We start from the raw sequence: 17,251 nt of genomic DNA, 5'->3' as shown, positions 1-17,251 counted from the left end.
AGGAAGTCCACAGCTGTAATTTGTAGCTTGGGGTTTTTTGAGAAGCTTATTGTATGTTGTTTGGTGGAGCATTTTTAATATCTTGGTGTTTGGTTGGGAAGTGGATAAGGGTCTCCTCCAGTGAGCCACCACTTTATACGAGAACCATTGCTTGTTTAGTGGTTCTCTTGTTCTAAAATAAGTAGCACTCTGATTAAATTTACCAATGTTAGAACTTACATACAATATCTGCTGAATCTGAATTTAGAACTGTTTGTCATATCGTCACTTAATGATCTCTTCAATCTTCAAGTTGGGTCCTGCTTTCATGTGTCCAAACCTTTAAACAGCGCCTCAGCATCCAATGGTGTCGATGGTGAACCATTGCCTTTTTGGTGCTTTTCCTTTTCTAAATAAAGGTGCATTTTGATGAAATGCAATGTCAAAAATTTATTTGGGCACTTTAATTTACCAATGTCAGAACTTGTCACATACAGTATCTGGTGAGTCTGAATTTAGAACTGTTTGTCATATTGTCAATTAATGATCTCTTTAATTCTTGAATTAAGTCGGGTCTTGCGTAAGTCAGTAGCAATATTGGGCTTTTGGAGTAAAAATATAAAAAATAAAAAAAGGTTTAATTTGTCTCCTGCTTTCATGTGTCCAACCTTTGAACAGCACATCGGCATCCAATGGTGGAAGAGCGGTGAGTTGGCAGAGAGGTGGTGACAGTCAATAGCAGAGGCTTACAGATTTCTATAGGTAATCTGTGGCGCTGGAGAAGCCTGCAGCTGTTATTTCAGGCCGTTTGATTTACTGACCCAACCCGCTGTCTGCCTCCGGCACTGGCTGGCCGCCGCCGCGCGCATTTGTTTCCATCGCACGCCCGCTTTCATCCAGCTTCGTCAATAAACTTGATTGATTGCCCAATCGTGTTGCGAGCCCCTGCAAGCAGGTATTGCCTTTTCTGAAAGATCGCGTTACTTTTGGGGAAATCGAAAAAGGAGGACGGGAAAAAAAAAATAATAAAGCAGATTATTTGCAAGAGAAGACGACTAATTTCCCATGAAATCCAAATTAAAACGGCAGTGGAAGTGAAGACAATGGCGGCCAGGGATGAGCTAGACCATGCAATAACTGTTCTCTTTCAGGTCCAGTGCATCTAAGACCTTCTCTCGGTCTCATTTTCTTCTCAAGGCCGAGTCCTTCGGTAGACGGGACCTGATATCATCCACGCTGTCACACAGTTGCTTTTGTTTTTGCCTCTTTACGCGGCTGCGGCTCATGAAAGGCCTCAAAGCCTGCCTACCTACACACTCGTGCGAGACTACGGGCCCGTGAAAAGGAATAGACTCAGCTCGAGGCTCTAAACGAAAGACCTTGTCCTTCAAACGCCGATATAAAAACCCAGCCATGTTTGTGAGACTTGTATGGATCTACCTTTCATATCGCAGCTAATCTTTTGATGTCTCGCTAAACCCACAGAGACTTTCCAACAGTGTCTTTTTTTCACACTGGAGCTTCAGTGAGATTTGCACACACACATAGATACACACACTATGGGTAAAGCCATAAAGCTTCACAAACAACACAAACAATTTTTAAATAGTCTGAAAGCAAAGGAAAGAAACCAATGTAAGTAAAGCTCTTCCATTTATTTATTTATTTATTTATTCATTCAATGGAATCTAGTCAATTCCAATGAAAACCAACCACCATACATTTATATATAAAGCTTAAGTCAGGTGTAGTCTGAGAGAAAACAAGGCTTTAAAAAAGTGATCCTATAAACTAGACATGGAGAGACTCATCTCTAGCATTGATTCAACTATCATCACCAAATCACCTTTTTCAGACTTGGTAGTGCATCATCAAGCAGTGCTTCTGTGACATTCTGCATTTCAACTATGTTTCAACTGACGTTCTATGCAGAACTGGACTGAAGAGTTCACAGTGTCAATAGCTGTGTTTGCTTATTCTGCTGTATGTGGAAAAAATATCCAATACAGGTTTTAATGTGGTTCTGAAAAGAGAGGACATTCATGAAGTCTGTATCACTATTTTTCAGTTAAATGAGGAACTGTCTGTCCTGTGACCTTACGCAAAACTGCAGCAACTGCACCTTTTTCCATTATAAATAAGCGTGCAATAACACCCCTGTTCCAAAGATAACTCCATTTGGCTGTTTCTGTAATATAACATTTGAATGCAAACAAATGGTGGGGCTCAGAATTTGGCTATGACAAGATATCACACATCGGGAGCATCCTAGGGAGTATCTGCAAAGTTTGCCTAGTTCGTTATGGTAGTCATCAGTACAGACATGGTGTCCAGTGTTTGCTTCTCTAGACAGGAAAGGCACCATGAATGTCTAAGACTGGTGGAGGAGAACATGCCAAGATGCATGAAAACTGTAATTAAAAAAACAGGTTATTCCACCAAATATTGATTTCTGAACTCTTAAAACTTTATGAACATGATTTTTTTTTTTTTTTTTGCAATATTTGAGGTCTGAAGGCTCTGCATATATTTTTTTTATTTCAGACATTTCTCATTTTCTGCATATAAATGCTCTAAATGACCATATTTTTGTTTGGAATTTGGGAGAAATGTTGTCTGTAGTTTATAGAATAAAACAACAATATTAATTTTACTCAAACACATATCTATATAGCAAAAACAGAGAAACTGATTCAGAAATTTAAGTGGTCTCTTATTTTTTTCCCAGAGCTGTATATTTAACTTTAGGGCATCTTAAGTCTAGCTAGCTACTGAGACAAACTACTAGCGATTTTTTAAAGCTTGTTGTGGATAAGAAATCCATAAAACATTGAAAACCACACATTAAATTATGGTAATATATAATCATAATTTGTGGCTGTCTTTGGTCGCTTGTGCTTGTGCCATCTTGCCAGTGATTCTCATAGACCTCTGTTTTTTCCGGTTATAAATAGCGTTCATGAAGCTGTAAACAGTATTTCATGAAAACAGTCATATAGGCTGGTTCTGCCTGACCAAACCTGATGGCATTTCATCCTATGAAGTGTTATAACAACTGGCACCTGATGGAATAAGCATGTAATACACCTACATCACACTGTATAAGTTTTTATATAGATTTATGTCAACTGTCAAAGGCTTAAGGGACGTGGTGCAGGTTTCGTCCCTTCTAGCATAAGCTCTGTGCAGACCACTGGTGCACTGTGTAGTGGATGACAGTGAATCCACCACAGCCCTCCACTACCCCCACCCCCCCATTTCCCTTGAAGTGGTCTCAGCGCTGATACCTCCACCTACTTTCTGTTTTAACTTTCCCTAACACCTGGAAGAACAAAAGAGGGCCTTTGATCACGGGAAATCCTCTCCGATCACAGCAGCGCCTCCACAGCTCCACTGCGCTCCCACCCGAGGGTGAGCGAGAGGCTCGGGATCCAGATGCTCTGAAGAGGGAGAGCGAGAGAGAGAGAGAGAGAGAGAGAGAGACAGAAAGAGAGAGAGAGAGACTTAGGAGAGATACAGATTGAGAGAAAGGGAGACAGAGTGATGTAGAAGCAGGAGAGAGAGAGAGAGAGAGTAACCAAGAGAGGGGAAAGGAGAAATGAGGACAAAGCCAAAGAGAGAGAGAGGGAGATACAGAAGGAAAAGGAGAGAGACAGAGAGAGAAAGAAAGAGAGAGAGAGAGAGAGGCTGAAGAGAAATACAGATAGAGAGAAAAGAAGACAGAGATGTACAAGCAAGAGAGAATGTGTAAGAGAGAGAGAAAGACAAAGAAAGATTGATTCAAAGAGACTGAGTGATTCAGAGAGAGAGATTCAGAGATAGAGAAAGAGAGAGAGAGTAACTGAGGGGAAAGGAGAAATAAGGACAAAGCCAGAGAGCAAAAGTAGGAGATTCAGAGGGAAAAGAAGAGAGCCAGAGAGAGAGATAGTCGAGCAGGAGGGACAAAGAGAGAGAAAGTAACAAGAGAAAGAGAAAGAGAAAGTGAAAAGAGAGAGAGGCTGAAGAGAGATACAGATAGAGTGATGGGTAAGCAAGAGCGAAAGAGTAAATGAAAGAGGGGAAAGGAGAAATAAGGACAAAGCCAGTGAGCAAGCTTGGGAGATGCAGAGCAAGAGATGAAGAGAGAGCCAGAGAGCGCGAGAGTAAATAAGGGGAAAGGAGAAATAAGGACAAAGCATGTAAACAAGAGTGCAAGAGAAAGAGATATAGAAAAAAGCAATATATATAGAGAGAGAAGGGAAAAGAAGAGAAAAATGAGAAGTAAATGACAGGAGAGAAATAGAGGGATGGGCCAGAGAGAGAGAAAGAGAGAGAAAATGACGGCAGGACTGTGGGAGATAAAGAGAGAAAAGGAAGAGAACAGAGAGAGAGTGAACATGAGTGAAAGAGAGAGAGGAACTGTATTTGGGGGCAGAACACAGGCATCGGCCTATTGGCTGACTGGACTGAGGTAACGCTACGTTAGCGATGTTGGACAGTGACCATAGCTGATGTGCTAACAGTGCAGTAGGAATTATGGGAGTGGCCTGGAAGCCAGTGTGCTAACACCGCAGTAGTGATAATGAAGTGTCTAGACCTCTATAAGTATAGAGGTGTTGTCTTGTGTGTTACTATCTGTCTGCCTGCCACTGACTCTAATTCTCCAGAAAGAGACTCCATTTCCCCTGATGCACCTGCACTCTGTGTTCTGGCTCGCCGTGCTACTGATTGCTCACACCTCGACTCACTTGTATAAATAGCCCCTGCTTTTACCTACTCCTTGCCCAGTATTGAACCTTTTTTTACATAGCTCGTCTACCTCATGTTTTTTTTTGTGGTTTTGACCATTTGACCACTACTGTTTTGTTTAGCCCTTTGTTTTGTTAGTGATGTGGGGCAGTGCCCATACCTGATGTGCTAGCAGTATAGTGGGGATTATGGGTATGGCCTGGTAACCAGTGTGCTAACACTGCAGTAGTGATGGTAGAAGATGCCTGTAGCTACAGTAAAACATCAGTTTGGTTCTCCAGTTTGCATTTTATTAGTATGGAGGTTTTGTGCATGGAAGTTAGCACTTGGGGAAAAAGACCAGACAAATCCAAAAACGGATGGCTTTGTGATTTTCATGAAAAAGAAATTGTAACTGGGGTCTGGACTGGACTGGAGAAGGGTCATATAGTTGTGAACAGGAAGTGTTATACTGGTATCCCCCCCCAGCTGAAGCCCAGTGAAAAGGGTCTTTTGCCTGCCTGTGAAATAAACACCCAACAGAAGCTCACCAGAGTCAGCAGCTACGACACACACCGCGCCTCTCCATTTCTCACCTGTCTGATTGCATTCACCTGTCCCAATGCTTACCTGCACACACTCACACACACACACACACACACACACACACGTATACACACACACGTATACACACACGGATCTCACGCTCCGAGACTGACGAAGACAGAAGACCACCGATGAAGAAAAAGCTATTACCTCCTTCCGCACCCACACACACACAAATACACACACACACACACACACACACACATGCATGGACGCTCGCAGGCACTTACGGAGCTCCGAAGAAGCAGATGCTCTTCGGCCCGTACTCTCAAATCTACCTTCACATTCGTTCTCGCTCTACTTACCGAGAACAGAGTGTCATCCTCCTCACGTGAAGAAGGGGAGTCTGCTGAATTTGGTTACTCGTTTCCATAATACTGTTCTAGAGAAATCGGCCAGTGCTGTGTAAACAGTGATGAAGAGCCAGCAGGGAAGAGCTCAACGGCACTGAAGAGCCACTAAGGAATCGTTTGATGGGTTTTTGGTTTGGTGCTGTTAAATACCTTATTATTATTATTTAAAAATGTATTAATTAATTAATAATAATAAAAAAAAAATAGATTTAATGGTATTCTTGAACGATACAAAAAAAACAGAGAGAACAGAACAGCTTTGACACAGCCCCCAGCTTGGAAATGTCCAGACCTGTATACATTATGAGGTGTTATCTTGTGTGTGAGGCCGAGTGTCAGTCCTATTATTAACTGTCTGCCAGCCACTGACTCTAATTCTCCATAAGGAGACTCCATTTCCCATGATCCACCTGCGCTCAAACCAATCCTCCGGACCTGTTCCGGCTTGCCGTGCTACCGATTGCTCACACCTGGATGCACTTGTATAAATAGCCCCTGCTTTTACCTATTCCTTGCCCAGTATTAAATCTATTTTACAGTACATATTTTTTCTTCCTTGTGTTTTTGACCTTTTAACCTAACTTTTAACCTCTGCTGAGACACGCAGAGTGCAGCAATGTTACAATATCAATGCGCCAAAGTCAGAGCGCAACTACCTCTTAAAGCGTTTATTTCATATTACGCACAAAACACACTTACGATTAATTAGTACATGCCTTTTGCGAGTTTTGAGTTACACACGGCGCATTTGTTGCGCTACAATAGGGCCCTAAGAGGTTCAAAAAAAAAGCTGATGAATGAGCCAATTTTGCTCAGCCCTATAGAACCACATACATTAAATGGAGCTATTTTTGTGTCCCATGACTTTTACACTGTAATGTCCCACCTCTCTGGCATCCACTATCAGGCCTCACTTGATCTCCAGTAATTTACATTGCCTTGCTATTAACACACTAACCACCACACAACTTAAACCGTCTTACCCTAAGGAGGTCACAATTCAGGATCAATTCCATGACTTTTTGGCATATGACTTTGAAATATATATTCTATACTACTAAATAAGGGTTTATTTGAGTCTCAGCATTTATTCTATATTTTTTTTCTCTATAGATATTGAACAGTACTATGCTTATTAATGCGGAACACAAGGGTTTGACTAAATGTTTATGCAGCAACAGTGTCTAACTAACTGATTCTTAATTTGTTTTGCTCCTGGTGATTATCCTGCCGAGTTTTATTGCAGCCCTAATCATATCCACCTGATTCATACGCTGAAAGCTTGATTAACTGAATCAGGTGTGTTTTCATTATTTACAAACTCGGGGGAGCTTTTGAGTAATTAAAAACTGGTCAATGCAGGGGGGTACAGGCAGCTGAGACTGTAAAGCTTGTTTCTTTTGCATTTAATACAGTGTATATCACCGCTGGCTATTATTGATAGAAATATAAGAAAGTCTTCTTCAGGTGTCCTAGATTTTATACACCCCCCAAACTCATTCTTTAGCCTTATTATTCAGGTATTAATCCTGTCAATTAATATTGTCTACCAATTACGAAGCATATACACAGTATTATGAAACTAATAAGTAGTTATGACAGTGAAGTTGGATGTAGGTCCAAATTTGTGCCCTTACAGAACATTTTAGCCTACTGGTCTGGATATGGCATGCAAATACCTCCATAACATTTGAAGACATTTTAACAATTAGGGCTGCACAACATATCGTTTCGGCATCAGCATCGCAATGTGGGTACAGTATGTGCAATAGTCACATCGCAGGATGAGCAACGTCATGTCAATGTCAAAAGGAAAATTCACACTGTTCTCATGTCTAAATAAATCTAAATCTACTAGAGACAGATTAAATTGAACTATTATCATTTATTTTACTTACTTACATTTATTTGATTACAACAGTATTTTTTAGTATCATGACTCAATCATGACTCGTTTTGGATCATTGCCTTCAGTTACAATCTGCTGGAAATCTCTGTAATTTTTTAATATCTCAATATACAGTACCAGTCAACAGTTTGGACACACCTTCTCATTCAATGTTTTTCTTTATTTCTAAATTTTTCTACAGATTAATGCTAAATACACCAAAACAATTAAGGGACACATATGGAATTACATAGTAAACTGTAAAAAAAAAAAAGTGTTTGCCTACCCACAGATAGGTGATTTGGGATGAGCTGGAGCCTAACGCCGATAAACTATTGTTAAGAACCGCCAGGAACTCATTGAAGATGCCGAAAAAAACGATTTAATGTGAAAAAATACCAAGAGTGTGAAGATCCATCCTCAAATATAAATGTGGCTACTTTCCATATAAAAAATACATGTGAAACATATTCTCGTTAGTTTAACAATTTATGTCTACAAAATAATCCGGCATTTGTTCCTGTATAGCTTTAACCTTTCAATATTAACCCTTTTAGACCTTTCATATGTGCCAGTGTTGAAAAAATATTAATAAATAATTGCACAACTAAAATAAGTAACTTTTTTTAAGTCTATCGGATTGGAAGCCTATGCTTAACATTATTATTTTAGATTTGATATTGACCTTTTTGTTCCCAAGCCATCCCTAAACACTAAAATAAACAGGAAAAAGTTACGTATGTATGTAGATTACATACAGTTAGTAAAAATTAGCACATTGATTTGCCTCTTTGGCTCTAGTGCTGTTTTTTGTTTGTTTGTTTGTTTGTTTGTTTGTTTTTTCAGTGCAGTGGGGGGGCTAAGCTACTGTTTTGCTACTGTTTTCGTATAAACCTTTTAATTGGCTCATTTTATAGTCTATTCTGATTAAAAACAGGTCTCAATCAGTGTTTTGACATTTGAAAAATAAGAAAATACATGATGTCCATTGGAATGGACACAGGTTCTAAAAGGGTTTACAATAAACTCTACAATGAAAAAATCATAAAAAGAAAGAAAACACATTGAATAGGTAGAGGTGTGTCCAAACTTTTGACTGGTACTGTATATCGCAATGCCAGTTTTCACCAACATTGTGCAGCCCCACTCACAAAACACTATACAATATCGACGTATTTATTATTCCTGACGTTTGATTGACACAAAACATATGATGTTTCCACAATTAACTCTTTCACGAGAATACAAGTAAGTTCTTTATTCTTTTAATTGTCAGTTGTGTCATTGTGTGTTGTATTTTTGTATTTGTATTTCAAGAGACTTTCTGCCTCTTGCCAGGCTGCCATTGTAAATAAGAAAGTGTTCTTAATGTCTTGCCTGGTTACATAAAGAATAATAAAAATAATAAAAAATAATCTGTCTGTCCACCTGTCTGTGTGTAATGGTCTGTCCAAAGCTCTTTCAGCACAAGAAAAGCTGCTGTTCTAGATTACAGAGACAAATATTACTAGAATATATTACAAATATTGTTTCAGCTCTTCGTCATCTGTGGAGAACAGTGTGGGAAATCAGCTGGGAAACAAGTTCAGATCATGTATCTTAATATTTTTTGATTAATTATCTTTTTTTTTGCACGTTTTTTTAATAAAGCGCTGGAACCTCATGACTTCTAATTATTGTATTCATTGGAGCTGAATAATATAAAGTGTTAAATGTTAAAATCAATTAAAATAGATCAAAATAACAGGAAGGCAAAGCGTGCATTTTTTTTATAGGAGGTTTTGGCTGTGTTTCAGAGAGACTTTATTCAGGTGTTATAAGAAGACAAATCGGCATATAGATTTATTGATGAATCACAACTAGTCTAGTCTAGTATCTGTGTCCCATGACTTTTGGCATGTCCTTCGGAAAATAAAAAATATATTTGTGGGTCCTTTCTTATTAAATGTGGATGTGATTTCTGCTGGCACGGACAATTCTAGCCAGACACTGCCGGTCATGATCATTACCTACCAACCACTGTGCTGTTCACTGAGGGTGGTAATGCTTTTTTGTCATGTATTTCCGGTTCACACTTGACACTGTGGATCAAAAAAAAAACTAAATTGACCATAAAATTCCGAAATTCTTCGGAAAGCATCTGGTGCAATTTTTTTTTAGGCCTTGCTTAAACTTCATTGATAATTGACAATGCCTTGCCACAACCTCACTGGCTACATTTACATACAGCCTAATGATCCGTTAATGCGGATCCAGAATAGAGCACGTCCATGCAAACATCTCAATCAGAATAGAGAAGTCCGATTGAGGCCATTCCGAAACGAGGTGGATAATCCTTTATATAATCATTTACATCCTTGTAAACACCTGTACTCGATTACATCCCCGAACGGGAATGTTTGAGTAGATACTGCGCATAAACACTACTCCTCACTTTTATCCACTGGTTCCTAATCATGGGCGGAGGGACTGGCATCCAGCTCACTTTGCCGCTGAAGACATGGAGGACATAAGCTCTCCGTCTCGCCCCTTCTTTATCAAGAAAATGTGAATTAGGTTGTTCCAGAGACTGTAAAAAAAAAGATGGACGCCGTGTCGCCGTTCCCATTCATTCAATGAAAATGAAGCCAAAATCTTCCGCCATGTTGGCGATCCTGATACCTGAGTCTGCGCAGTAGAGACCAGAGGAGGGAGAAAGACTGTGGATAGCAGCCTACTCATTTAAATAACCCCGCCCCTGAAGGCTGCCTCGCGGTCACAGACTGCAGAGCAGGGCGGAGCGGAGCTGACGGTCTGTTATTGGTCCCGCCCATAACCAGCCCTTTTACAATAACCACACCTTTTTTGAATAGAGCTGAATAACGTTTTAAAAACCGAGTTCTGTGGGGATATAAAAATTTGACAATATAAGCAGAGGTTACACTAGCTGTTGCATTTAAATAATGGAGGTAGAATTACAGTATATTAGAAAAAAACGTGATTGAATGTTGTTCTGTTTTGCCATTGAAACCTATGGGGGTGGGTGGGGTTATACAGCTTTCTGCAGCCGAACAGCAGGGGGCGCCCGACCTGTGGTGGCTTCACTTTTGAGAGACGATGCTCTGTCCAGCTATATACAGTCTATGGGTTGTTCTAAGTCCACCATAATTTTAAAGCTGTTAAAGAAACAAACACGCCAACTGCAAATTAAAAAAAAAAAAACAGTTAGCCGGTTGCTGTTGCTCTTCTCACGCTGGCTGACATCACGTGATGCTCATTGTCGTTGTCATGGTAACGATACTACACATGCGCGTCGTGTTGGATCAGATTACTTGTAGCATTCATATAAACGGAGAGTTTACGCATACTATTTAGGAAAGTGTACATATAAACACATTAGTAAGACGCTTCATGGACGAAATTTTGATTTAAGATGTGGGGGGGGGGTGGCAGGGGTCACAAATGGCTTGAGATCCATTTGACAGCTGCGGCGCAATTTTCGCGCTTGATCGTGACATTGGCTTTTAACCGTAAACCAAAAATGACGTCCGTGGTCAGGTTCTAGATTTGGAATAAATTAATTCGGATTGGAGGAAAGCTTTGCATGTGAAAACATAGCCACTGTTCAACACAAGATAACACCTCATTATGTATACAAGTTTGGGCATTCCCAAGACATCCTCTGAGGTAAAATTTCAAGATAAATTTGCATACTGCTATTCTATGATGTTTGGCATGCCAGTATAAGTATAAGTGAAAAACAGACCGAGAAAAACATATTATAACATACTGTATTTATTTAGTGTAATTTATCGCAATAGCGATACAAACATCAACATATCGAACATATGCTCATCATTTGCTCCCAATATCCTTTAGATAACGCCCACTACACTACACTAAACTACACTACACTACACTACACTATACTACACACTACACTACACTAAACTACACTACACTACACTACACTATACTACACACTACACTACACTAAACTACACTACACTAAACTACACTAAACTACACTATACTACACACTACACTACACTAAACTACACTACACTACACTAAACTACACTACACTATACTACACACTACACTAAACTACACTAAACTACACTACACTATACTACACACTACACTACACTAAACTACACTACACACTAAACTACACTACACTAAACTACACTACACGCTACACTAAACTACACTACACACTACACTATACTACACACTACACTATACTACACACTACACTATACTACACACTACACTATACTACAGACTACACTAAACTACACTGCACACTACAGTAAACTACACTACACACTACACTATACTACACACTACACTACACTATACTACACACTACACTATACTATACACTACACACTACACTACACTATACTACACTGTAAAAAAAAACTAGTTTTTACAGGAAAACGCTGGCAGCTGTGGTTACCAGAGTTTTCCTGTTAAAATTACAGACGATAAGTAAATAACTCTACTGAATTACTAAATTACAATAATAATCTGTCAAGTTTACACAAATTAAATGTTAATTTTGCATAGCAGTGTTCTACATAAAAATACCCTTTCCTATATTTTTTACCTCTAACAAATGTCTTTACTACAACACTACACTACACTCTACACTACACTATACACTACACTACACAGCCACCTTACGCAATAAGATAAAGCAACCTCATGAAGCATTCTAGGACACGCCACTTCTTGTCCATCACGGTGCCCCCCCCCCCCACGCCTGCCACATGCTCTTCATATAAACTCCATATTCAGCAGCTGCCAGCTGCAGGCGTAGCAGTAGGAGCAGTGGGTGTGGTCGCCCAGGCAGCTCCTGAATATTTTATTAGAGAGGAGGGTCTTTCCGTACCGCCGCTTCAGTAATGAGCGCGTGAATGGCAGCTGGCGTCCGCTGGCCGGCGTGGCTGAACGCTGTGCTGAGATTAAATATGAAATGCTTGGTCATGGATGAGAAGCATGTGTGGAATCACAACACACAGTTTGCCAGTCATAATCCTTATTTGGCCAGCCAGCAGAACTGAACTTCAGCCAGTCCCCAGCCTTTGTTTGCTGTAATGTGGCCTGGCGCTGCTTGTTTACCATGCAGATGAGGCACGGCTACTGTAGGCTACTGGACTGCCGTGGCTTCCAGCTTTGCAAAAAACTGCTCATATTATTAGGACAGTGGTTTTAATCCCTGTCCAAGGATGTTTCTGAACGTCTTGAAGGTTTTCCATGATCCAGGACCCAAGACGCTCTGGATTCCTTACACTTTCAGACCTGAGTTATTTCCAGTGTTACAAAAAGAAAGAATGCTGTTATCTGTATGTAATTCACAAAAAAAAGAAGACTCAAATAAATCTAAATAACTAATATACAGCTCTGAGAAAACAAATAAGAGACCACCTAAAAATGATGAGTTTCTTTGATTTTACCAAATTCAAAAACCTCTGGAATATAATCAAGAGGAAGATGGATGATCACAAGCCATCAAACCACTATGCTGAACTGCTTGAATTTTTGCACCAGGAGTGGCATAAAGTTATTCAAAAGCAGTGTGTAAGACTGGTGGAGGAGAACATGCCAAGATGCATTAAAACTACTATAATTAAAAACCAGAGTCATTCCACCAAATATAGATTTCTTCTTCTTTTTTTTTTGTTATTTCAGCCATTTCTCATTTTCTGCAAATAAATGCGCTAAATGACAATATTGTTATTTGGAATTTGGGAGAAACATTGTCTGTAGTTTATAGAATAAAACAACAATGTTTATTTTACTCAAACATAAACCTATAAATAGAAAAATCTGAGAAACTGATTCAGAAACTGAAGCGATCTCTATTTGAAGGGGTTAAATAAATATTCAGACCAATTTTAACGTACAGTTTGACTATGATGTACTACATATTTAAGTTACGGCTACTATATGGCATTACCTAAGGAATACCCATAAGTACCCGTTCAACCGATTCCAGACCTGACACCCAAACACACACACACACTCACACACACCGCACAGTGCTTACAGCACCACCCATCTCACTACCCACCCTCTCCCTTCATCCCTCTCTCTCTTTGCCAGTCTGGGCTGTGGGTTGCCTGGTTGGTGTGCTTGCCCCGCGTGGCTGCCACAGCCACAGCCACAGCCACCTCCCATCACCCCTTCCCATGGAGACAGCCTGATTTACGGGCATGGAGAAGGCTCCAGGAGATCAATACATCGCTCCAGCTCCAGCCACACCGGCAACTCATTAAAAGCTCCTGCCTTGAGGAATGTGCTTAATTATCTCTCATTATTAATGGAGCACTTCGGCAAAAGGGAGCATCAACATGCAGTCATCCAGGTATTATGTCAAAAGGGGGCTTGGACGTGCACACACACACACCACACACACACACATACAGAGACACACACACATTTGCATGTGCATATACTCCCCCCTCCCTCCCTTTACCCCTTCTATCTCTCTCTCTCTCTCTCACATACACACTCTCTCACACACTCACACTCACACACACACACACACATTAGTCATTTTTCATGCACCGCCGGTGTGTGTCCAGAGCACACAGGCGCTGATAGAGCTGTAAGGCGAGCTGTTTGATGTGTAAACAGGTTATGAGGGCAGGGTCATGTTGACACTGATCTGAAGGAGACACGAGGCGAGGGACTGACGACTGGCTGCTCTCGCGCATCTCAAGTGCACGAGGCTAATCAGACCAGATAAATGCTCAATTGCAGACGTGCCTTTTTTTTTTTTTTACTTATCTCAGCATCATGCTTATATATGTGTGTGTGTGTATATGTGTGAGTGTGTATGGAGTGTCTGAGTGTGAGTGTGTGATGGGTGGGGAGCAGGGCGGTTCCTCCTAGTTCGGACGCAGCTCGGACGCGCTGAGAAGAACGCATGCCGTGCGCACACACGCGAGCTTGCGTGCGCGCGAGAGAGAGAGAACAACCCCATGCACAGACCTGCAAAAGTGCAAACCAAAGGCCAGAGCGTGCATGCATATACACATATATGTATATATATACGTATATATACATATATATACGTATATATATACATATATGTGTGCACTTGCACACATATTGGCAGGCGCTCGCGTGCACAAGCAGGGAAACGAAGGGATGCACACAAGTGAGTTTAGGAATAGAGCATCACATCACGTGCATTCGTTATAATATTGGTAATAATGGATTAATACTATTAATATTATGGACTATTATGGATGTAATAAGAATTAATAAGTGTGTGTGTGTGTGTGTGTTGGGAGGGGGGGGGGGGGGGGGGGGGGTAAAAGGTGCTAAAAATGCTGTGAAGACCCCAACACTCAGGAGAAAGCAGCAAACCCCACCGTGCACCAGTGTGCGAAGTGTGTGAAATCCCGAACGCAGCAGTCTGAGATTTTCCTAACATCAGCATTAAACTCTTAACTGTTGCAGTTTAGCTAAGGTGGGCTTCAGGACCCTCCGGGTAGAGAGCTAGACAAGAGCAACAGTGTGGGATTTGAGGAGGATAGGCAGGACTTAGGTTGAGATGAATATATGATGACCACCATGACCCTCCCTATATATGTATCTATACCTACTGTTTCTATATATGAAGATAGATAGATAGATAGATAGATAGATAGATAGATAGATAGATAGATAGATAGATAGATAGATACTTACTAAAGCTGCACAAAATCATTAAAAAACTGACATTGCGATATTTGATCATTTGTATTCTGCAATAATCCATGTCACATCATATATTGTTTTACAGATGACCCTAAGATGAATGATACATTCGGATATAGCATGATATCTATCGATATCTGGCAGATATGTCATGAAAAATGAGATCAATGTGAATTTTCCTTTTGTATCAAATTGCAGCAAGTTAGCAATTAGCCTAATATTTATGTTTTAATTTGTATGTATTAATTTCCTAATACATGCGTATAAGGTATATGCACGGATGTGCATAGGTATGTATGTATGTATGTATAGATGCATGCATGCACCTGTATGTATATATATATATAATATATGCAAGCAATGGAATTGAATAGAGGCTATTATAGCATGCACGAGCTAAAATGACCAAACCAAAGCAAAGTTTCAAAGCAAGCTGCTGCATGCACCACTGCTCCTCAGATGCTCTGTTTTTCCTTCAGCTCTGCTCTTCCTTCAGCTCTGCTCTGGCGTGCATGCCTTGCTTGCAATGCAAAGCAAAGCAAAGGCAGCACTGGTGTGGCTGCGCGCAGTCAGCACAGGCTTGGACACAGCACGGGCTATTCGCAACCTGTGTTTATTGTATTTAGTAAACGCGTATGCGTGCTGTATGTAGGCTATGCACGTGCAGTAGTGTACCCTATTTAAAATATAAACACTGTGTTTGCACCATTGCATCCGTCCACGCAGAGAGGGTCTACAAAACACAGCTTACACCCCTCGACCACCCTATAACTCCATAACAGCCTCGTGAAGACTGACTACTGGTCTCGAGCAAAACAAGAAATCAGCAAAAAAATAAAGCAGAAAGTGTCATCGCAGCGCGAGCCCTCCCGCACGTTGATGCACGGACAGCTTTCCCCGCGTGCCAGTCCCGTCCCGCACAGGACTGGCGGCGGCGATGATGTTTCGACAGCTTTCCCGCACGCCAGCGAGCGCGCGCGAGCCACGCAAAAGCTGTCTGACTGCCCATCGTGCGTGAAATCTGTCGAAGCGTCATCGTTCTTAGTCGTAATCGAGTCGTACCTTTCAGCAGGATCCCGCACATGCTGTACAGGGCGAACAGAACGCGCTGCTTCACGATCATCCCGCCGTCCTCCGTGTTGAAGATGATGATGTTGTTTCTGCTCTTCTTCTTCTTGTTTGTTTGTTGTTGTTTGTTGAAGATGATGATGATGATAATGACGGTAACGCTGTATTTACGCTGTTATTCTCTGTTATCCACGTGAGAATAAGACGCTTTCCTCCTCCGGTCCTCCAAGAAATAAAGCAGCAGCAAGCAGCGCGTGTCCTCGCTTTACGCTCAAGTCCCGGGATCCCACTCGTTCAGGCGGCCGGAGCGCGAGGCTTCTCGCAGCGCTGTGTGGGGGGGAAGAGTGCGGCGCTCGCGCCCGCCGGTCTCGTGGCGGCGCGAGCGAGGGAAGCCCCGCCCCCGTTCGAGCGGCAGCCAATAAGGAGGCGGCTTGAGGTCTGCGCGGTTCTGGATGCTGAGAAAAAAAAGGAATGGGCGATTATAGAGTGTATGATGGAGTTCATGGTGAAACGATGTTACTGATGTTATTGACGATGTTAGTTATATATTGACACTGTATATATTTAGAAAAAAAATATATTTTAAGCCCTTCAGAACTAAATTATTATGTTACAGTGATGGAAAAATACTAATATAAAATACAGCTTTGGAAAAAAATTAGAGACCACTTCAGTTTCTGAATCAGTATATGTTAATGTGTGAGTAATATACATTGTTATTTTGTTTTATAAACGACATACAACATATTAATTTAGAGTAATTTAGAGCGTTTATTTACTCTTAAAATGAGAATTGGCTTAAATAACAAAAAAAGTTCTTCCAGACCTCAAATAATGCAAAAAAAAAACAAGTTCATATTCCTAAACATTTACGAGTTCAGAAATCAAAATTTGGTGGAATAACCCTGGATTTTAAAAACAGTTTTTATGCATCTTCTCATATTCTCCTCCA

At 40.8% G+C, this 17,251-nt stretch overlaps 1 protein-coding gene across 5 annotated transcripts in view; it reads right to left on the bottom strand.

Annotated features, from left to right (window-relative positions):
• The window catches only part of cadm2a (cell adhesion molecule 2a), a 592,466-nt gene extending 575,834 nt beyond the window's left edge, over window positions 1-16,632 (bottom strand). For all 5 annotated transcript variants that reach the window (XM_007252477.3, XM_007252480.3, XM_007252478.3 and 2 more), the window contains exon 1: window positions 16,294-16,632. In XM_007252477.3, coding sequence (XP_007252539.2) covers window positions 16,294-16,354 — 61 coding nt within the window. In that variant the 5' untranslated portion in view covers window positions 16,355-16,632. The remainder of the gene's footprint in view (window positions 1-16,293) is intronic.
• Window positions 16,633-17,251: the final 619 nt, after the last annotated feature.

Source organism: Astyanax mexicanus, chromosome 20, assembly GCF_023375975.1.
Source record: "Astyanax mexicanus isolate ESR-SI-001 chromosome 20, AstMex3_surface, whole genome shotgun sequence".
NCBI lineage: Eukaryota > Metazoa > Chordata > Actinopteri > Characiformes > Acestrorhamphidae > Astyanax > Astyanax mexicanus.
Note: the sequence above shows the minus strand (reverse complement) of the source record. Positions and strands in the feature narration are given on the sequence as shown.